The sequence below is a fragment of the Balaenoptera acutorostrata genome, chromosome 6 (assembly GCF_949987535.1).
Source record: "Balaenoptera acutorostrata chromosome 6, mBalAcu1.1, whole genome shotgun sequence".
Taxonomy (NCBI): domain Eukaryota; kingdom Metazoa; phylum Chordata; class Mammalia; order Artiodactyla; family Balaenopteridae; genus Balaenoptera; species Balaenoptera acutorostrata.
The window spans coordinates 121,031,219-121,054,986 of NC_080069.1; the positions used below are offsets into that span (position 1 = coordinate 121,031,219).

The 23,768-nt window shown below is 43.4% G+C and overlaps 1 protein-coding gene across 2 annotated transcripts in view; it reads right to left on the bottom strand.

Annotated features, from left to right (window-relative positions):
* MED27 (mediator complex subunit 27) overlaps positions 1-23,768 on the bottom strand; it is a 205,634-nt gene that overhangs the window by 65,665 nt on the left and 116,201 nt on the right. For both annotated transcript variants that reach the window (XM_007194467.2, XM_007194466.3), the window contains exon 4: positions 6,153-6,246. In XM_007194467.2, the coding sequence (XP_007194529.1) occupies positions 6,153-6,246 (94 nt within the window). The remainder of the gene's footprint in view (positions 1-6,152; positions 6,247-23,768) is intronic.

Below are 23,768 nucleotides of genomic sequence, written 5' to 3' on the forward strand. Positions count from 1 at the left end.
ACACAAACTGTCCTGGGCTCGGGTCTTTGATGCTGCGCTGCCTCTCATGGGCCCGGCTCCAGGCTCGCCTCACTTCCCGCAGGTCTCTGCTCACAGAGGGGTTCCCTGAGCCCCAGCTCCCCGCGCCAGGCCCTCCTCTCTCCAGCCCCTGTCCGGCTCTGCCCCCACCCCCACCCCCCATCATATTATGCAACGCCTGGCTGGTCTCCCGTCCGTGAGTGCGACGCAGGCTCCGTGAGTACACGGACTGTGGTCAATGCTGAACAGCGCCCAGCGCTATGCCCTCCGCTCCTGGTGCTCAGTGTTTACTGAATAAATATACGAATGCTTTAGCAACCCAGCTCACAGAAGGGCCTGATGCTTGATCTGAGACGTATCAAAAAGGCCCACCTTCGTTGGCACTCCAAGGGCACAATGGTTTAACGTTATGCTTTTTGAAACGTGCTCCGTAGATGACTCGAGACTCGGGTGGGAGATGTGGCTTTGGGCTCTACCCCAGAGCTGCTGAGTCAGAACTTCTGGGCTGCCTGCCAGGAATGTGCATTGTCCACAGACTACACTGGTGATTCTTGGGCCTACTCAAGTTTGAGAACTACTGAACCCAGCAGAGAAATCAAGGCCCAAAACAGTTAAGCACTTCAGCTGTTCAACAGTCTTCCTACCTCAGAGAGCTTGGGATGGAGTGAAATGAGATAACGTGTCTAAACGGTCTAAAACAGATGTGTCATTCAAAAACAAGGCACGAATATGTTAAAGAAACTGAGGCCTGCTGAAAAGTATATTAAAGAGATTGATAAATGAGTTTTATCTGTTGTAAACCACATAACATATAAAGAAAGATTAATTTATAAAGTATTAAGGTACGTTTCAAATATCACGGTTGAAGTTTCATCTTCTTCTTCTTCTCTTACATTTTCATACCTCGTGGATCAGTAAAAAACTGTGGATTAATAGTTTAAATGCCGAAAGAAGCCAGCTGCTTGTTCTCGTCTGACTCAGTTAAGCTCTTACAATATTTTGACTGTTTGAAGAAAATTAATAATGGGATGTAAGGCGGTAGATTAACTGAAACTAAATATCAACACAGCTAGATTTATTTTTGGATGACTGAGCTCATCTCTTCAAAGAACGGAAACAGGATTTATTTTATCATGAGTTATTAACTTACACAACACCAAAACGGCCCCCGACCAGCACGGAGAGAGCCAGCCGGAGTGTAGTTAAGGATTACGTAAGAGGCTGAAAGTTCAGATTTCATATTAGCCAGGACTTGGCCTGTCCAGGCTCCAGTCGATGACCCAAGGCCCACAAAGATGCCAGGAGAAGTTAAGGTGATAACCGCCCTGAGAGTTCTGAAAGCAGGCTAGTTTCCTCTCTCCTGAGGAGCAGGTCCCCATGGCAGCCATGGGGAGAAACCGGTACATCCGGAAGAGAAAGATGCTTTTCTGTGTCATTCATGTATTCACTCAGCAAACACTGACTGAGCCCCGATCTGTCCTCCCTTCCCTCCTGCTGAGCCTGCGCTCCCTGTGGGTCCACAAGCAGGAAGTGGATACAACGCCTGGGCCTCCAGGTCAAGCACAGAGCCCAGGCTGGAGGTGACTGCTCCTACGTCTGATGGGCTCTGAAGCCCAATGTCTCCAGGTCAACAAGGAAAGGCAGGTTTAGCTTTTAGAGGAGCAAAATTGACCCCAAATCGCCTTAAAAGGTGCCAATTCGATATATAGTCCTCATTGTTTCCTTTCCCCTCTACATTGTGAAGAAGCTGTTGGTGACAGGCTGAGGCTCCCAGGTACAGATCTTCGTACATCTAAGGCACCCTGCTGCTTCTTGGCAGGGATTGCTTGGTGAAGGAGGAAACCAAAATGGGATCACCAAACCTGCCCTGTGTTCACAGAATGCTCTGGAGTTCAATGACGTTATGTCATTTTTCCATGTGTGTGCACAAAAAATCCAAAAACCCCTCTGTGCTCACACACCAAAACCAGAAGAGATCTACAGTGACAACAAAATCAGTGGAACATGCTGACCATGGACGCCAGGCCATGTTAACCAGAGGTGTTTCTGGACCCCTCTGTACACCAGTGTGGGCACCAGGCCACTACATTTCACAATTCAAGTGACTCCTGGAAAAAGCTGTCCGGGGCTTCCCTGGTGGCGCTGTAGTTAAGAATCCGCCTGCCAACGCAAGGGACACGGGTTCGAGCCCTGGTCTGGGAAGATCCCACATGCCGCGGAGCAACTAAGCCCATGCGCCATGACCACTGAGCCTGTGCTCTAGAACCCACGAGCCACAACTACTGGGCCCGCGTGCCACAACTACTGAAGCCCGTGTGCCTAGAGCCCGTGCTCCGCAACAAGAGAAGTCATCGCAATGAGAAGCCCACACACCACAACGAAGAGTAGCCCCTGCTCGCCACAACTAGAGAAAGCCCGTGTACAGCAATGAAGATCCAATGCAGTCAAAAATAAAATAAATAAAATAAATAAGTTTATTTTTTAAAAAAAAGAAAGGAAAAGCTGCCTGCTCCACTGCTCCCAACACTGCTCCTCCTCCGCTGCCTCCATGGCTTGGGCGAAAGCTTAAAAATATATCCTGGTATATGTGCAAGAATGATCATGCCACCATTATTTAAAAAGCAAAACCGGAAACAACCCAAACACACATTGACAGGAGAAAGAATAAAGTGTGTACGGTCACAGAATGAACTATTACATAACCATGAAGATGATCAAATTATCAGATACAACTACCAACATGGCTACATCTTAGAAACAATCACACAATATGACACTGTTCTTATAAAGTTCAAAATTCAACAAAACTCAATGATACATTACTTAGGGATACATGTCCATGTGGTAAACTCATACTTAAAAAACGAAGAGAAGGGGATGATTATCAGGACGGTGGTGATTTTGGGGGGAGAGGCAAGGATTGGGGAGAAGCACGCATTGGTTATCTTCTGCTTCTTAGGTTGGGTAGTGAGCTCATGTGTTTATCATTACACTTTTAAACTGACATACACATTACATATATTGCTTTGTATACATCGAACTACACAATTAAAAAAAAACAAGAAAAAATTACCCGCCTGGTGTCTGATCACCCAAATCTTACTCACCAGCACCATGAAGTATAATCAGAGACGGGAGGAGGAAGCACCCTGGAGGCCTGGAAGCCGTGTCCTGGCTGCGCGAGCCTGGAGAAACCACTACTCCCACTACCTCAGTTTCCTCACTTGTAAAATGAAACCCATAGGCGCTGCCTAACTTGAGGGCCACTATGAGGAGGGAGATGAGTGCTAGGTGAACCACGAGGTTCCGCGTGGTACAGGGGGGCAGGGGACGTTCACTCTGTCATACGGATTGCTTTCTCGGCCCTGCCTCTCTTCCCCCGAGGAATGACCTCCTCCACTCCACATGCTTCTCGGGGGCTGCCAAGGCAGGACCCACCCCCCAGGGGGAGGGACAACTTCAGGTTAGGCCAGCGGGAGTGTTTCCCCTGGGATATATGAGCACAGGCGCAGGATGAAAGGATGAAAGGCAGTTGAGGTCAAACCACTTGGGCCACAGAGTCCAAAAGGGACGCTGCCCTACTCCTGACACCCCTGGAGTGAACCTGGTTTTTGTCCCTCCTGGCAGGGCAGCTCTAGCTTCATGTCTGTGAACATCCAGCATCATTAAAAAGCAAAACAAAGACAAAAGCCAACCCTTTTCTTGCTTAAGTTCATCAGAGCAGGTTTCTGTCGCCCGCACTCACGGAAGCCTGGCTGACTCAGGAGGAAATGCTGCTTTATTACAAAGCACGGGTGCACTTCAGGCTTCGGCCAAGCAGGCAGAGAGAGATGTCAGCAGAGACTGCCCACGTGCGTCCTGCTTCAGAGGCCTAGTTGGTCTCCCCATCAGTCTCACTCGCCTCTCAAAGCTTTCAGGGTGCACCACCTCCCAGAGTCACACAATTCATTTCAGAAGGATCTCCAGAAAACAAGTTTCACTCTTGCCTGGACCTCGTGCAGTGGCGCCCCACTGCCTACAGCACGGGTCTCACGCTGTCTCCACCGGTCACAGGGAACAGGTGACTAGCGAGGCGAGGAGGGGAGGTGGCAGCTGCCGGTCCCGCTCTCCGCCCAGGTGAAAATTCCCTTCGACCTCAGAGAAGATGTGTGTGGTGACAGCAAGTGGCCTAGGAATCTGGAGTCTAATAAAATACCATCTTTTAAAAGTAAAAGCCAAATAAAGCCATGATGTTGAAAGTATGATTATCCACCTGGCAATTTAATTCCGAATCAGATCACCCACTGCTCTGCCTATAAACAGACACCACCTTGGGTGAATTCCCATGTCACCTAAGGAAGATGACAGCTTGCTGGCCAGACGCACAGTGGTCTGAATTAGCCACTCATGGCAGTGAAAATGGTGTGTATAAAAGCGAATTCTGTCCTTGATCGAGCCCCTAAACTCTCGTCAGTCTATTAAAACAGAAGCTCAGTGAGAAAGCAGATGAGGCTGACAGGGCGCTGTGAAATAAAAGCCCACTTTCTCAGGTGGAAGTAACTCTAATATCTCAGACCTGTTTGCCTAGAATCTTGTTCTCCCTGCTCATTCCTGTCAATGCCAAATCCCTACCTTCATCAGGAGATGGAGGCTCAAGGACCCAGAAATAATTTGAGCAAACCTATCTCACCGCGGACACTTTCACTTTTATCTTCATTAACTCTTTGGTCCCTGTCAAGTATCCTGGAAGTGGGATTTATGTTTCAGCTGCTGGGTCTAGAGGATCTTAACATTTAGACAATTTGCACGTTTAACCGGGGCAGAAAATATTGCATGCTTTTCTAGACATATACAAATTGTTTTCTTTTTCTAGCAAAAGAACACTGTGTTATCTCATTCGCTGTATTTTTTAACTGAAAGAATTTTAAAGAAAAGTAGCATGTTACCCAGATGAACGTCACTAATTTTGCCTCACACGTGAAATCCCGCCCAATTAACAACCCCACGTCTTTTCCTTTCTTAAGAGAAAAACACACATGCACACACAATAAGCCTGCTCTCTTCAGGTGAGCGGACTGAGTGAACAGTCACTCGTCCTGGGTGACTACCTATTTATAAGAGTTTACAATGGTAAAACGCTGAAGTCCGGGGACTTCACACCAGGCCCCAGAGCAGCAGTGCTAATGAGACGTAAAAAAACGCTCAGTCCTGAAGCTCGCCTTCCTGATGTCCATCAAAAACCATCACTCTTAACCAGTTAATTCTCCTTTTCTGTAAAACGTGGAGGCTCCTCAAAATCTGTGCTCAAGGAAGGGCTCCCCAAGCATGTGTATTAGTACCCAGAGCGCCAGAAAAGCACCTCGTCACTGCAGTCTCTGTGCCTTTCTAATTGCTACTATAATTCAGCATTTCTGTTCTACCATATTTCCCAAACACACCTGTCTTTGGTGAATTTATGTGAATACAAACATCAGTGATGAGGTCAGGATGCCAACTTGCTCAGAGCAAACCCACATCAGAAACAACAAAATCAGTGGTTAAGAATCCACCTTCCAATGTAGGGGACGTGGGTTCAAGCCCTGGTCGGGGAACTAAGACCCCACATGCCACAGGGTAACTAAGCCTGCATGCCTTAACTACTGAGCCCGTGCGCCGCAACTAGAGAGGAGCCTGTGTGCTGCAGCTAAGACCCGACACAGCCAAAAACAAACAAATAAATAAATTAATATTAAAAAGAAAAAGAAAAAGAAAAAAGAAACAACAAAATCGGAAACCATCAGTGACAAGCACTCAGACACTTTCTTCAAATACGGAATGGATTTTATAAATGATTTCCTATAGCAGGATCCAATAGGCGAGCATTCCTATTGTCTTTGGGACACTGTAAGACAGGTTCACCAAAACACCATGAACTGACTCACAGGGGACAGGGTCTCACACTGTATTTCCTGTCTGGGTAACTCTTCGATGGGCTCTGCGATTTCATTCAAAAGCACGTAGAACGTACTACAGAATGCCGGTAAAGAGAAATAACGCTGTTCACCATCAAACTGGGATTTAATTTCCATTCTAGAGCTCCGACCACACAGGAACAGGTTAACCTGGAGGCCAATGTCCTTGCACGTGTCCCTACAAACAGGTCAGGCAGAACTTACGAGAAGCATGGCGGACGTCCCATTGGGTCTGGATAAGTGGATGGACATTTCAGGGAACATCCTGTCAATGCGGCTAATCACGTCGTCAACATATCTGAGAGGGAGAAAGACACACAGGTGTAAGAGCTGGAGCCCTAGTCACAGAAATACAAACCTACAGTACGCTTTTCTTCTCAATTTAATTTTTCATTAGTGAAATACGTTTTTAGAAAGGCAGATGGGATTTATAAGCCTTTTTAGGAAAAATACTACTCCCCAGTTCCCCCTCTTGCTTTTCAGTGATTTAGTGACCATCCGTTTTTTTAGTGATTTCTGTTGGTATTTACCTCTGTATTTCCACATGATGTGTTTTTAATGCCAGTTCTTGGTTTTTCATTTTAAGGTGTGACCTCGTGGCTTTCTCCTATAGACTAGAATTTAGTTCTGCCACCTTCCTGGCCACTGGGCTCCAATTACAGGGCCCCTCCCTCTGTCCTTCTGGTCTAGGGATGGAAGCAACTTCCTGTTTTGCTCACCTCTGTTCGCCTCCCTGTTTCCTCTTTGGCTTCTCATCTCAATCACCTCAATAATCAAGTCTCTGGATTAAATTCCTTCTGTTTTAAATACCTGAAGTCATTCCTGTTTTTTTGGTTTGAGTCTAATTCAAACGACCTCACAATTTTTGCTTAAATCAGTAGTTATTGTTTACATTCTAAAATCTCTGCTATATATATTTTTTTAATAGCTGAGCTGCATAGTGTCTCGTGAGTATATTTATTTACTTGTACAGTTTTTTGTTTCACTGGATTTTCACTTGATTCGTTTTCTGTGTACCTATTACAATTTTTTCCCTCAAACTCTCTACCTGACTAAAACTTCTCTGACTACGGTCAAACATATCAGACATATCAGTTTCCATTTTTTTCTTGGAAACATCCCTCTGAAAGGCAGTCTTCTGTTCTTCTGGCCCAAACGGAAGCTGTGTCTATTACGATTTAATGATCATTGAGATAACTGACATTAAGCACTTAGCATGGCATAAACTTAGGGCTCAAAATTTATAAATACTCTTCCTGGTATATCATGGGCATCGTGGGCATAGTCTGCAAAACTGTCCTCTCTTAGCAGGAAGAATCCCTCCCACCCGCAATACCCCAGTGGAAGCGCACTGAGAAAACACCAACCCACAGCATCAACAGAGCTGGGTCTGGCTCAGATCCTCTGAGAATAAAATCACAGCAGCATTTGTGCTCACCGCCCAATCACACGGACACAAAGGGGATGTAGAATACAGTAGCTGAGATGCAAAACTATCTGTTAAGGATTTTTACATTGGATTTCGTATCTGTTGGATATGACAAATTAAATTACATGTCCATTAGATCAGGGACATATAAAAGCTATGTTCTCTTGGGGGAAGAGGGAGATTCGCTCTCCACTCACAACATGAACAGATTTTAGTTTGAAACCTGGGGCTCATGAGAGAGAGCAGACAACACAACGCCAATTGCTATAAAGTGAACATCTGGGCTTCCCTGGCGGCGCAGTGGTTGAGAATCTGCCTGCCAATTCAGGGGACACGGGTTCGAGCCCTGCTCTGGGAGGATCCCACATGCCGAGGAGCAACTAGGCCCGTGAGCCACAACTACTGAGCCTGAGCGTCTGGAGCCTGTGCTCCGCAAGGAGAGGCCACGATAGTGAGAGGCCTGCGCACCGCGATGAAGAGTGGCTCCCGCTCGCCACAACTAGAGAAAGCCCTCGCACAGAAACCAAGACTCAACACAGCCAAAAATAAATAAATGAAATAAAAATAAATTAAAAAAAAAAAACCAACACAGTTCGAGTACTTTCTTAAAAAAAAAAAAAAGTGAACATCAACATATGAGCTATGGAAGTCAATAATCTTGCTGATTAACCTATCAGGTTTTCCCTAGGGAACGTTATATGCAGTTTTAAACTTCAAGTTGAAAAAGGAAGGGGGAAAACTCTAGAAGGCCCAGTGGTGAGTCACAATGATAGGAAGACCAGAGCAGAGACAAGTGATCAGAGGTGGAGGTGTGTTGAAGGCTACTTGCTCCTGCAGAAAAGAGGGCTGCCTGCGGGAGACTCGGGTATTCTTCAAGTGTGCAAATGGCTTTTAAAACTCGGGACCAAAGAGCCATCTTCCATCTCGAGAAAGGACCACAAGGTGAGGACGTGGCATTAAAAAGCGAACTAGCTTAGAAAGACAAGAGGTATAAGAGGTACTGCTTAAAGGCAAGGCTCCATTCTGTTGATTTTGAAAATGGTTTAGAAAACAAGCCTTCCTGGATGGCTAAGAGCCAGACTGACTAAGACATCACGCATCATCTCCCACGGTCCCTTCTAGATTTACAGCTTCACGATACACAACCTTGGCTCTAAGCTTAAACGCTACAAAAGAGGCGAAGAGATGAGGAAAGGAGGAAATTAACTCATTTTTCACGACTGCCTACTGTTCTTGAGATGGTGGAAGACAGGTGGCAACATTCATGTCAAAAGTTCACACCAGGTCACTGGAGACATTTCTGCACTTACAGACTGCTTTGCTAACTCTATGTGTGCGATTTAAACCCAGTTACTTCAGACTCAGCAGGAAGCAGAAATCCACTCTCCTGTGAGGATGGAGGTCATTGCTAAGTATATGCTAATGGGGAGGGGGACAGGCAATGTCTTCTGAAAGGATCCTCAATCAATAGCCATTATAGCTCTGGACAGTAGAATGCAAATGAATATGCAGAACTTCAGCACAAAGTTAACATCATAATTTGCTCTCCCTTGTACCTTTCACCTTGAAGGTTTCAAAATACTTTCTAGAAAACTTGTCTCTCTAGTAGGCTAGGAATTTAGGCGGATAGGTAGGTTAGGTGATGATTCCAGAAACCAAGTTCAGTGTGTAGATTTCCAGGATTCTAAAAGGGCAGACAACAAATGTTCCTTGACATTCCTGGAATCCTCTGTATACGAGCTCTTTACTTGTAAAGGGAGGCAGTGGCAGGAGAAAAGAGTCCCAGAAGAAATATCTGATGTGGACATGGGAAAGTAGAGAGGTCTGGGGTGGTATTTTTTGTCCCCCCCACCCCCCGCAACCAGTGATCTCAGATAAAGCTCAGCAGGCTCAATCCAAAGATTTTATTAAGCAAAAATGCATTTCAAGGAGACTGATCTTCATTCCCACACCTAACATAAAGGAGATGCAAATTTCCTTTTTACAGGTGACATTATGTATTTGCCAAAAAAGAGAAAGAAAGTCAGCTGCACCTTTCGCTGAGGAAAACAATGTCGAAATCCAGAAGCAGAAAATCAAAACATTTCATTTTCAAATAGACCCAACCTTCAGAATGCAAATGCACCACTAGTGACTTGACAGAAATAAGGAAAGCCTGGAACGGCAAATTAAAAAGCTGGAGCCGAGATGACATTTTCTTTCTGCAGAGGGTGGGGGCTGGCACGGGAGGGGCTCCTGGCTTCCTCTGTGTGCCCCGCCAGCCCTGCCAGCGCGTGCAGAGCTCAGAGCGCGGGCCCAGGACAGGTAGGACGGCGCGGCTCCCCGCCCACGCACCACCATCTGCTGCACTCGGCTCGGCGGCAGCATCGAATTACTTTAATTTTTACCTTCGGAATATAGGCAAACAAGCACTAACACAGCAGTGGTGACGAGTTTACACTTGAGCAGACGCGGTGCAGAACATTAATTTAGTGCCAAATTGAGCAGTGAGTCACAATTTGCACATATCTGTCAACCTGTTAACAGGGTAATAACTTGGAAAGATTGCTGTTCCTATTTACATTACAGAGGCCTTGCGAAAACGGAGAGCTGCTTGGTCCTCCTTGAAGCACTCAGCCGATCAGCTGGCTGGCCGGTCCAAGAACCAGGCTTTTAGAAACACAAACTCCTAGAAATCACAGGTTCAGATCAAGGTGTGATTCATAGTTTCAATATTTTCAGGTAGAAAATGAACTTTTAAGCAATTAGAGAATTCCATCTCCCTGTCCTGCTCCTCAGTTACAGTCAGGCTCTCGATGGTTTCTGATCCAATTTCCCCAGTGCATCTGACGGCTCCTTCTCAGGCTTTCCAAAGGCTTCCTTAGTACCAAGCCTCAGTCTCAACTATTCCAACATCTCTGCTGCATCAGAAACAATCATGCCTTTCTCAGAATCCTAACATTCGTCTCTGAAGCCCTATAAACCTTGTTCTCCTCCGGTTTTCTTCAAGTAGCTTGGCCTGCTCCTTTAAATGTCCTTAATCAGAGAATTAAAGAACACCGGGATCTCAGAGGCCCTCTTACTCAATGTCCCCGTCAATCTAGGGACTTAACAGTATCTCCAAGAGGTGGTCTGCTTAAATAAACAACCCTGTAGCACACCTTATAAGACAGCCCCATGCACTGCTGGACCACCAGGCTGCTTCCAACCCACTGACCAGTATCTCCCTCCACCCAATTACTTCCTTCAGCCTTGTGAAATCACACACAAATATTTCCTCTGAAACCTAAAGGTTTTCTGCAAACGTGTAAAAGACTATTGGGTTTTCTGATTTATCAGTGTTTTTAAATGTTTCTTGGGTCACAGATCCCTTTCAGAATGCACTAAAAACTAAAATACATGTCTGCACAAAATTTTACATGTAATTTTCTGCAGTTTATAGGTCCCTTAAAGTCCATTCATGGACCCCAAGTTCAGAATAACTGCTCCGGACCTGTTCTAGAATGAAGGTATCTGGTTTTCTTCTTTAGTCCTTTCTGGATAGAAAACTGTATTTTTCAATAAAGCTATCTTCATTTTAGAAATATATACATATATTTTGCAGCCTAGAAGTGAACACAACTGAAGCGGTAGTACAGGGGGTACAATGGATCTCACAGTTCTGATCATCTTAAAATCATGCTTCCATGTTGGAGTCCAAGGTTAGTGTTTGTTTTTAAACTACTGTCTCTCACTGCTAATCTTTCCAACAAAGTCAAGGACCTACTTCCGTGACCTTAGAGGTCACCTGATAGTAAGTAACCCTTTCTGCCTTCTACAGTCACATCACCTGTGCTTTACAGAAGCTCCCTGCTTGTAAAAAGAGGGAACTCCCCGCTTTCTGCATCACTGCTTAAGGCACAGCTCGGTGGTGAACTTAACCTCAAGTCCTAGGAGGGCCAATGAGGCCCGGAGGTCCAGCTGCTGCTCTGCTCTGGCCTCGCCCCATCTCCTCCCCCCCACGTCCAGAGCAGGCTTGCACTACCTTGCACGCTGTGCTGTGCAGGTTCTACATTCTCCGCCTGGAGGGTTCCTCTCGTAACTCCTCCCACCCCCATGCCCAGGTCAGCCCTGTGCATGCTTCAAGTCTTTGGGTTCCAGCTTAAATGACACTTCCTCAGGGGAACCTTCTCTGACACTCCCCCCGGCACCCCCATCAGTCAGTGCACCCTTCATCTCACCTCTTATGGCATTTTTTTTTTAATAAATCTTTATTGGAGTATAATTGCTTCACAATACTGTGTTAGTTTCTGCTGTACAACAAAGTGAATCAGCCATAGGCATACACATGTCCCCATATCCCCTCCCTCTTGAGCCTCCCTCCCACCCTCCCTATCCCACCCCTCTAGGTCATCGCAAAGCACTGAGCTGATCTCCCTGTGCTATGTGGCTGCTTCCCACCAGCCAACTATTTTACACTTGGTAGTGTATATATGTCGATGCTACTCTCACTTTGCCCCGGCTTCCCCCTCCCACCCCATGCCCTCAAGTCTATTCTCTATGTCTACGTCTTTATTCCTGCCCTGCCACTAGGTTCATCAATACCATTTTTTTTTTAGATTCCATATATATGCGTTAGCATACGGTATTTGTTTTTCTCTTTCTGACTTACTTCACTCTGTATGACAGACTCTAGGTTCATCCACCTCACTACAAATAACTCAATTTCGTTTCTTTTTATGGCTGAGTAATATTCCATTGTATATATGTGCCACATCTTTATCCAATCATCTGTCAATGGACACTTAGGTTGCTTCCATGTCCTGGCTATTGTAAATAGAGCTGCAATGAACACTGTGGTACATGACTCTTTTTGAATTACGGTTTTCTCAGGGTATATGCCCAGCAGTGGGATTGCTGGGTCATATGGTAGTTCTATTTTTACACTTTTTAATTCTCTCTGTGTCTCCCGTCCCAGTTGTAATTAAGCAATTTTTCCGAGTGATTACTTAAGGTCTATCTCCTCAACAGGTCCCTCCAGGGGATTGCATGACCGCCTTCTTCAAGGCTGAATCCCAGCACCTGGCCACGGTGCCTGGTACCCACCAGACACTCCTAAATATTTGCCGAAGGAGCAGACAGGACATTAAAAGTAAGCTAGGCAGACGCCAGTTAGGCAGTTATGAAACGACTACAATGCAAAGTTCTCTTTAGCAGGTGAAGAAGATGTGACGTGCTGAGTTCACTACATTAGCCATCAAAAGTCATTAACAACGGCAACCACAGAGCCCCTCAGGACAAACCTCAAAGAAGGCAGCAGAGAGTCTTCAAAGTCTTAAAGCTTAATATGCAGCTACAGAATCCCTGCATCTGTTTTAGGAGAAGCTCGATGCTTCTAAGGAGCAAGAGCCTTCTGAAGGCGTGCATTGCGTTATTGACATGCCAGTTTTCAAATGCTGCTTTTAATGAACTAATTAATTCTGCAAAAACATTAGTACAAAGATGTGTGCTATCAAATCAGGATTACAATACCAAAAGGATAACAAAACAGAATGTGGAAGACATTTCTAAAGATATCGGTTTTGCAAAACACTAGTTGTCTCCCCTACACACTGAAATATATTGCAGAGTATCTGTTATTAAAGCCTTAAAATAACTTGCTGGACAGATGGCTTAGTTCTCTAAAGTCTGACCCCTCCTCAAAAGAAAAAAAAAAAAAAAAAAAAAAACCCCAGCAAACCTGGATTCTAGCCAGTGATCCCGTGTTAGCGAGATGTTTAGCAGCTCAGACCAGATTTAAATAGCATTTACCCCACACAGTGTGTACAATACATGCTGTTCATTTTCTCCACCCATACAAAATCTGAAAGTTAGGAACGCATATATTAATAAACCACCTTTCTGGGGAAAGGGTAATGCCCAGGAGATAACAAAAAAAAAAAAAAAGGGGGAGTAATTTGCACCATCTGAAAATGATTTAAGATTTTCCTCCACACCTGTCCAGAAGGATGAGACCAAGAGGACTTTGCCAGTGGGGGGAAACAGAAGGGGGTTTGTCTAATTACTTCATGAGAATGAGACTGCCTGAAACTCCAACTATCAATCTCAATGTGCTGAAGAAAGAGGATTGGAAACCTAGGTCAAACTTGCTCACTTCCTCCACTTTGGTCAAATTTCTCAGGTTTGTAAAATATTTGTATCATCACGCAGGTCAAAGATGTTTAGTTATTCTCTAACTGTATGTAAAAAAGCAAGACTAGATGAGTGACAGACAGAAAGAGGAGCTAAGATTCCTCCACCGTCTCTCACCACACTCCCTCCCTTGCCACCTCTACCCAGCTAGCTACCTACCTACTGTTACTCTCTTTCAAGAAAAGACACTCAACACTTCAAAATCTCTTTATGGAAACTCAACACCTAAGCAGACATGGCTGTCAAGAGTAGGAAGACCTGCTTCCTCAGAGTGGAACTGCAGCCAGGCCACAGAAGTAGAAGGGGACCTTTCCCCTCTTCTCTCCTGAGTAGCTTATGAACTTTGAACTACGTGAATGTGTTACCTGAACAAATTTGGGAGAACCACCTGGGCAAGCAAACAAAAGCTACCTCCATTTCTATAAGTTGAAATAAATGCACAAACACTCACCATATACTGAAATACAGAAACTAACCTTCCTTCTTCCATTGGGTGTCAAGCAGCCCAGTAAGCCCTGAGTATGTATGAACTGAAACACGTGGCAAATACCATCATAAAGACAGAATTCTTCTTATATACGATTTAGCATGATTTAGAGAGGTAAAGAATTCAGTTTGTAAACTATCCCTATTATCTATTAACAAATATTTATTGAGTACCTATAGTTGTCAATCATTACTGTGTTCAGGGAATGATCTTAAGTACTAAGGATTAAAAAAAAAAAAATTGTATTAGCTGGCTCACAGCAGGCTTTCTCTGGAGGGACAGGTCCAGTCTGTGCTTTCTGCTGAGAGTCAGGTTGAGCAGGAAAGCAGGCCTTGCTTTCCAGTTTTCAAAGCACTTTTGTATTCTTTATCTCATTCGATCTCTCACCAACTCTGTAAAATAAGAAGGGCAAGTGCAAAACTCCTACTTTATAAATGACAGAAAAAAGGAGGTTAAGTGACCTGCCCGAGGTAACAGCACAGCTAAATGGCAGAGCTGGGCCCAGAACTGACGTCTCTGATCCCCATTCCAGGGCTTTCCTGCACATCACACTGCTTTTATAGGTCTGTGAGGATTGCACGGAAAAAGCAGATTGCCTTTTTGTCATTCCCCGGACTTTATAAGACAACTGAGAAAGTTTTGAGTAGCGTATTGACAAAGTGGAATCAATGCATGATTTTCTCTCTTCCCAGTCGTTCAGTAAATATCCACTCGGTGCCTAACTGAGCCCAGGGACACAGTGATGCTCAGGTGGTCTCCGCCCTCAGGGGGCTCACACTTCATTTGGTTACAAGCCATTTTCCTTCAAGATCACAGGCTTATTTCCAGGAAAAAACAGGACAACTAAGTTAAATTTCCTTCCATTCCCCAGTTGGGAGAAAATTAAAGCGCAAAGTTGGTAGGTTACAGGAAGGGGTGAAAAGTGAATACTTATTTTGCATTTTACTTTACATTAATAACTAAAAGGTAGACGTTTTTCTCAACGTCTGTTCTTCTTGCATTAAAAATTTATTCAGGGGGACTTCCCTACAGTGGATAAGCGGATAAGACTCTGCACTTCCAATGCAGGGGGTCTGGCTTTGATCCCTGGTCAGGGAACTAGATCCCACATGCGTGCTGCAACTAAGAGTTCACATGCCACAACTAAAGAGCCTACGTGCCACAACTAAGGAGCCTGCGAGCTGCAACTAAGGAGTCCGCCTTCCGCAACCAAGAGCTGGTGCAACCAAATAAATAAATAAATATTTTAAAAAAATTTATTCAGATATTGGTGGGTCCCAGCTTTCCCTAAAATGTTGAAACAATGTCTTAAGCCTGGGAAAGAATTATGATTTCACTCAACATCTACCTCCTCTGCAAGCCCTTCCATGTTACAGAGAGGGCAAAAAACCCCAAACAAACAAAACACCCATATCGAACTTTCCAGCAAGACCAATTTACAATAGTTGTTAAATCAGTCACCTCTGTCAGATCTGCGAAAATGACCCTCAGAGCTCACAGCCCGCTCCCTTTCATGCTGGGTTCCTGTAACCACACTCTCCCCGCACCCCTCAGGGGAAGGGCTGGCCTGGGCTACTGCACTAGTCCCTGTGTTTTCCCACACCTGCCTGCACCTCTGGAAACAGGCCCTTTAGAAAAGACTCTTCAAACTGGAAACCGTCCCTTTGCTGGAGGCGCCTCCCGGAACTCTAAAAGGTTCCCCTCAGATAAATCCTATGACGTTCCAACCAACCCTGCAACTCTCCCGCTAGAACAAGAAATCGGAAAAATAAATTCAAAAACAGTTCAACTAACTGAGAACAGTAGTGACACAACTATTCTAAATCGGTAATGAAGTAAAACCTTACATACACTCTGCTTAGCACTTTAATTCAACATCATTCGTTTAACAAGTGTTTCCTGGAGTGTTTTGACTGTGGATGTGACTACTTCTGAAATTAATGGCATTTAAACAGAATAATGGGATCATAATGAAAGTATCTGCCTCACTGAGAAACTGTTACCCAGTCTTCTCCTCCTCTCACTGCCCCTTTCTCCTTAAAGGGACCACGCCCCTCCACGCTGCAGGCACAAACCGTTCCTTCTCAGACCACTGCCAAGTGCTAGTTTGCTTTTCCCTCTAAGTTCACTGTCCAATTCACATTTGCCCCAGACCAACAATTTCCAAAGTGTGACATGAAACTCAGAGTGGTATGTGAGGTGGTGTTAGGTGATCTATGGATGAACACTTTCAATGTATACAGAAAAGTACATAAGTAGCAAATAAAACCTGTGATCTCATAGATATTACTTCTTAGAATGGGGCTAAGTTTTAAAAATGTTTATTTAAAGAAAAAAATTACGCAAATAATATAACAGCTGACCAAAGATTATGGCAAAAATCCTATAGGTGGTTGAAAATGACTGAGTGTAGAAACGCCCTTCAAATAAGGCAGGTAATTAAACAGCTTTGTTTCAAAAAGGTTTTGCTTGTCTTTGTAGATTGCAGGTTTTTTCCATTCTTAATGAATCTTCACTTTTAGACCTTAAAAAAAAGAAAGTTTTCACCCATACATCTGGAGCTATTGAAAAGAGGAGATATAGCTAAGCATCCTAGGAGGGGGTAGGTGTTTAGGTCAGCAATACTGGGAGGCAAGGGCTGTGGCTGATCCATCACCCTGGGAGCTGACTACACTAGAAAGTGCGTCTGGGAATCTGCTACATGAGCACGGGACCAGGGCCTCCTTAACAGAAAATAAAATGGCTTCCACTCGGGCACCAGCATGCATGGCCACTGGCTCCAAAATTCCTTTTGCCACCCTCGAAGGAGTTAAAAATCGTACCAGAACATATTTCTCCCAGTGGAGCCAAATCTAGGATTCTACCGGTGGCAGGTAAATGATGCTTACAGCACCCTGAACAAACTCTCAGAGGGCGCCCCCTACAGGTTTACGGTGGCCTCACCAAACTGGAGCCAACTCAACATTTACCACATTGCCATAAGCCGAGAAATCTTGCGGCAGTCTTTCAAATCCTGGCACAAGCTTTTACACTGCACATCAGAGGAGAAATAAAGTTAATCAATCTGACCCTCTTGCTCACCCCCCTGAGTCCTGCCTGCTTGCTCCTCTCCCACAGCACTCCCATCCCAAGGAAACTCTCCTCTGCCCAGGGAAAGGGGAAAACTTCAGAGGAACAAAGCCCATCATTTACAACAAGGAAGGTCATAAGAATGATTTGAAAAAACAAACAAACAAACAAAAAGCTTGGAAGGGTGACTTCATCCAGAAAATGTTCCTCAAAACAGTCAATAACAGGCCTCTCTCAGTAATGAACACAACAAGCAGATAAAAATCAGTAAGAATAAAGATTTGAACAATACTCTCTACTAACTTGACCCAAATGACATATATATTCTATGTCCCCAAACAGTACAATACACACACTTTTCAAGTGCAAATGGAACATTCATCAAGACAGACTACAAGCTGGGTCTTAAAACAAGTCTCAAAATTTTGCAGAATGTGTTCTCTGACCACCACTGAGGTTAAAAATCAATTAAAAAAAATATATCAGGAAAACTCCCCCCGATATTTAGAAATTAAACAACATACTTCTAAATAACTCATGAGACAAAAAAGAAATCACAAGGGAAATTAGAAAATATCTTGAACTGAATGGTCATAAAAATATACTGAAATTTGTGGGATGCAGCTAAAGCCAGGCTTGGAGGGAAATTTATAGTTTAAAAGACCTTAAATAAAAAAAGAAAAATGACTAAAAGATCAAAGATCTAAGCTTTCATTTTAAGAACTTAGAAAAAGAAAAGCAAATGAAACCTAAAGTAAGAAGGAAGGAAGTAATATTTGTAAATGAGTGAAATACAAAACAGATCAAAAAATAGAGAAAAATCACTGAAATCAAGAGCAGATAATTTCGAAAATAAATAAATAAAATTGAGAAATTTCTAGCTAGACTGATCAAAGAAAAAGAAACAGAAGACACAATTTACCAATATCAGGAATGAACAAGAAAACATCACTCATTCTAGAGACATTAAAAGGATAATAAAAGAATATTACAAACAACTTTATGCAAATAAATTCGACAAGTTAGACGAAATGAAGTCTTTGAAAGATATAAATTATATAACTGATATAAGAAGAAATAAAAATCTAAATTGCCCTATATCTTTTTTTATTTTTTAAATTTGTTATCAAAAGTCTCCCCATACAGAAAACTCCAGGCTCACATGGATTCACTGGTTAATTCTAACAAAAATTTAGGGAAGCAATAATCCCAATCTTAAGGAAACGCTTTCAGGAAACAGAGGAAGAAGGAACATTCTCAGCTGATTTGATGGGGCCAGAATACCCTCATACTGAAACTAGACAAAAGCACATTGCAAATAGAGAAAACTACAGACTATATTCCTCATAAACAAGGACACAAAATTCCTTAACAAAATATTAGCAAATAGAATCCAGCAATACATAAAAAAGATAATACGTCATGATCAAGTGATTTCTAGACAGGCAAAGTTGAATTAACATTGAAAAATCACCCCATGTTGTGGCATATACACAAAATGGAATATCATTTGGCATAAAAGGGTGCATTTTGTGTAAATTATACTTCATTAAGGCTGATTTTTTAAAATGTTTAGAATGTGTTGAATTCTCTGCACTGCTGTCAAATATCAATGGGGTGAGAGTCAAATTAAGTCATTTTAGATAAGTCTTAGGGAGACAAGGAGAGAGACTAGATCCCCTGGGGACTCCAGGTGATGGGAACTTGGTTTGCTGCACTGAGTCTGTGTGAGTGTGGGGACGACCAGGAGCAACGCTGCAGCCCTGGACCAGGCGAGGGGCAGGGGCAGCACGTGGCGTCACAGTCTTCAAAGGCTCAGGAGCAAAGCTGAGTTTCACCATCATCACTGTCTTCTCGTCAGAGCCTGGGACCAGTCCTTACAACTTCGGTGTAAATGGACGTGAATCCATAGAAAGTACAGCCTTCACATACCAAACACGCCCACAGCAGCAGAATTTCAGCAGGACAACCTCATACCGTGATGCTCTTTTGGCCTCTGTATTTGCCCACCTGGATTATTAAGCATTTCACATGCATTTAAATATAGAAAACATTTTGGATATGTTTAGACTTGTACATTACTACTAAAGCAAGATATTTCCCTCAAAACAATTTGTGGATACTTTCTTTTCAGATGGAAAGGGAACAACAGATATTTTAAGAAGGCAGTACTGTAGTTCAGATCATAAGATGGCGAGTCGCACTGGATGGGTTCAAGTTCTAGCTCTACTAAGTGAGGCAAATTACTGGGCTTCAACCCTCATCTTGAAACAAGGATAACAACAGTATTTTTCATAAGGTGGCTTTAAAGACTAAACGAGAACTTAGCACATTTCCTAGTATAACGAACACACACATACATACATACAGAGTAACAGTAGGTTATATGATGATAAGTCAGTACATTAAACTCTCGCCCCCGAATCCTAGTAACTGGGTCCTTTTGCCACTGTTTTCTCCATCACCCCATCTTAGCCCAAAGTGTGTAGGGCAGTGTGCGTAGCTGAGAGAATCCTGGATTAAGTGTAGAAAGATCTGGGCTCTATCCTGGTTCTCCTGCTCACTCACAGGGCCACAGTGGGCAAATCATCTAGCCCTTCCAGCTTTGGTTTCCTCTTCTTTAGACTAGATGATCTCTAAAGATCCTTCCAGCTCTGGTCAATTCAACATACACTCCCTAAGAGCTTACTATATGCACAAAGAAGCAATTATACAGTTTCTAAAGACTACCCATCTTCAAATGGTACATATGGTAATTATTCTAGAAAATTCAACCAATCAGAACACCCCATTCCTTAACCTTTGTGAATAACTGAAATCTACTGTACTTTAGTAAAATTCATCAGTGTTTTAACAGCAGGACTATTTCAAGTATATAGTCCTGGCATAAAACATTGCCTTTGTCACTGTCTAGTGGGGCCCATTGCTAGAAATGTCTGAAGAAACATATAACTAGAAAGGATTCCTGCAACCAAGTCTTAGGACTAAAGATGAGTGTCTTAACAAGAACCCCAGGAAACAGCAATTCTGTAATCAAGGAAATTTACAGGAAGGATTCGACCCACTAGAGTTCACACATGAATATTTACTGTGGCTGAATAGGATGTTCAGAGGGCATGTGTAATTAACGGGCACGCAACGAATACATCTTTCACCTGAGGATCTGAGAATAAAATAGATAAAATCAAATATTTACTTGAATGCTAATGACTTTAGGAATAGAAGTCAGGAACATAAGCATCCAGGTCCTTAAATTCTTAAATTTCAGACACCCACTCTCGTAAACAGAAGATCTGCTACAACAAACAGATGCAGCCGTAACTCAGATTTGGTTATGTTATATCAATCACTCCATGTAATGCTCCAAATATCACCATATACACCTACCCTATGAAGGCTTTAACTCAGTTCTGACCTGTGAAGGGGTGTGTGTGTGCAGGTGTGCACGTGCACTGGGGACGCAGCTCATAGTGATGGAATGTCCGTTTCTCCTGCTTGGATCCCTCAGTTGTCCTCGACACCGAGGACTCAGTGAATCACCCTGTGAATGAGTCGACAACACAATGGTGTCCAAATCAAACGCTTGGAATTGTGTTAATCCGGAGGATTACGTGTAAAAGGAGAGAGAATCATTCCATTTTGGTAAAAAAAAGGTGTAGTACCAACGTGAATAATAACAAAGGGATGACAAATTGGAGGGTATGCTTAGAAGATGAACACACCAAGTAATCCTTTTTGGAAACAAGGTGTACAAAGACTTAACAACCGGGGGAGAGAGTCTGTCTCTAACAGAGAGGAGATGATACAGTTACTCCTGAAACGTACAAGTGGAAGTTGCTGAGTGAAGACAGATCAATTATTCTTGGTCGATGAGAATAATAAGGGAGAGTTCCAGCAGGGAACACTGAGGTTAAATATCAGGCAAAACTTTACAAGTGGAAGGATTGCTAGCAGAGTAGAGAGGCTGCCAGGAGGCAAGGAAATGACCGCCTGTAGAGGCATTCAGGGTTAAACTTGACACCTGCCTAATTATGCCTGGAATTATTCCTGCCACAGTTCAGGAGAAGAGCAGAAATGCGCCATCAGAGAGGTCTGTTCTGATCTAAAGGAGGATGAAAACACGGAGGTTAAACTCCTGCTTTTCAACACTTTTAACCCTCTGGTATAAGTGAGGGTTTTGCCCACTGGGCAAAACTCTTGACATTTAAACCCATCACAAGCCTGTTAAAATGGCCTGCATATGCTGCAGCGGGCAAGAAATCAAGATAATGGCGACTTGTTTCGGAGAAAAGAAAGGCAGCCGTCTGGGAGGTCGCTCTGGGTGATACACACCACACCCAGAGAGCAGTGTTTCTTCCCTGCCTGCAATGCTCTCTGACATTTTTCAGTCTTAATTCAAAGCTTTCTTTGTTGAGTTCCAAACGGGCATATTATTTGTTGTTAAACAGTGTAAAGCGTTTAAGCTTGATTAGCATGACTCAGAAACTTTTCATCATTTTCAGGAAGGTTCTAAGGGCCTGCTGACAGCTCTGGGAAACAAGACTTTTTTCAGATTTCCACTGTCAATGATGACTGACCATTGGCCTCTGCATTCCAAGGCCTAATGAAGGCAGCAGGGTACAGGACAGAACTCGCACCTTCATTAACTAGCTGAGGGACCCCGTGCTGGGGAAAGACCTAAGCTAGCGGAGCCCACGCATGCCCACTGGGACCCAAACGCTCTAAGGCTAAAAGGCTTTTTGCTCACTCTCTGAGATGACAGCGCATACAGTGTCACTCCCAGCACTTTTTTTCCTCCATGAGAAGGACTTTAGTGAATCTGCCATTTTTGGAAATACAGTCCAAGAGTTGACAGATTTAAGAATCATAATAATAGCCCCCCCAAAGAACCATATAATTCTGGAGCTGGAATGCAACTGAGAGGACGGCTAGTCCAAATTCTTTACTCTTTGGAAGTGAAACTGGGGCACAGAGGCTGGCGGGCTTGGGTAAAGCCTTCTAGCTGGTTGTAAGCAAAGCTGGGATTAGAATGCAGACCTTCTGAATCTCTTCCGGTCCTAGATGTGTGGCTACTAATAAACGTTATGAACCAGTAAACTCTTCCAAAAGACAGATTTAAGAGCCTCTTAGAGTCACGAGTAAAAAAGTTGTCATTGTATTTTTCCACTGCAGTTTTTACAATATTCTTATCCACTCTCATTTTTCCAACAATACATTCTGGTCATAGTTTAAATGTACTTGAAATTATGCCACACGGTTTGGAGAAATCTTCTCGATCTATTTTCAAGCACAGACTTTGGAGAAATAATGAGTTTGTGTTAAATGCACGCTTGGACGTACTCGACTCAATCCAGGCGGGGTGTTGCCCCATGCTCAATTAATATCTGCTTTAGTATTTTCTGAAAAACTTTTGGAAAAAAAATAATAATCCAGTTACACGCATTTTCAGCACTCTTCCCTTCAGTGAAGAGGTAAAGCTGGATGAAGAATAGAGTAAAATGGTTTCATTTTATATAGATTTCAAGTAACGGGCTAATGATTTTCATTCTGCAGATGTGGATGGCACTTCGGCATTGATTCGAACATGCTGGATTCATCTATTTTGGTTTGTGAGAAAGTTTCTACTCTAAAGATAAAACTTTAAAAAACTGAACATATATTTCAAAAACCTGTGCTGCACTGACCAGTAAAATATTGAAGCATCATGTTCAACGAGACCATTTTCAAGCCATACATCACTTTCTGTTTGGGTCCGACTCAACTGTTTCAAAGTTCATTTTTACAGTGTTCAGGGATAATAACAACCGTATCATTCACAGGAGCCATCATGTCCAGTCAATTTCTACAGAGAGTAAATGGAATTTTTCCAAATAGATCAAGTTTTAGTGGAGAGAGCAAAGACCCCCCTGGGGTTAGTATTTCTGAAACAAAATGGCCAGAAATTAAGTTTAGATAATTTCAGGGTATATTTTTCAAGTGTGACTGGCTCAAAATGGGAGGGCCGCCACCTTAAACACGACATTTTTTAAAGCCCCCAGAAGCAACAAGCAGAAAAAGAAGATGGGAACAACCAAGATTCCTGTATCATGGCAAAAGTATTTCTGATACCAATAGCTGTAAGGGGCAGGACTCAATCCCTACAGCCTGGCCTCATTCGTCTACCACTACCGGACGATGGGCTCTTCCTTGTTAGCAAAGGTTTCAGAGGCCTCACGCCTATGTGTTTGGATGCCTGAATTTAATTTTATCCATTTTTATGACTATCTTTTTAAAAGACAGATATATTTATTCCTAACAAGAAAACAAATTTATTTTATTAACGTTATAGGCATCAACCCAAGCCCTTGTGCTTTATATTTAAAGTTGTTTTTGTTTTTTTTTTTCTGTTTCTTCTCCTGTTATGTAAGCATTGGCTCCTGGCTGTTGTTAGTGTATGTGCTGCATGTTTCCAAATGCGTTACCCTGACAACCCAAAGAAAATGGGCTTTGCAAGAGGGTCTCTGACAGTCTGGGAAATTGACAACAGCAACATCAGTGAGGCCTTCGCTCGTGCTTCTTGGTTCTTGACTATGTAACAATTTGTTATGGGGGCCAGAAACTGAACAGTGACTAAGTGAGTGTGCCCTTACACGATGCTGGTGACCCACCTGGCATTAAGTCCCTCCGGTCTGACTGTGAGGCAATG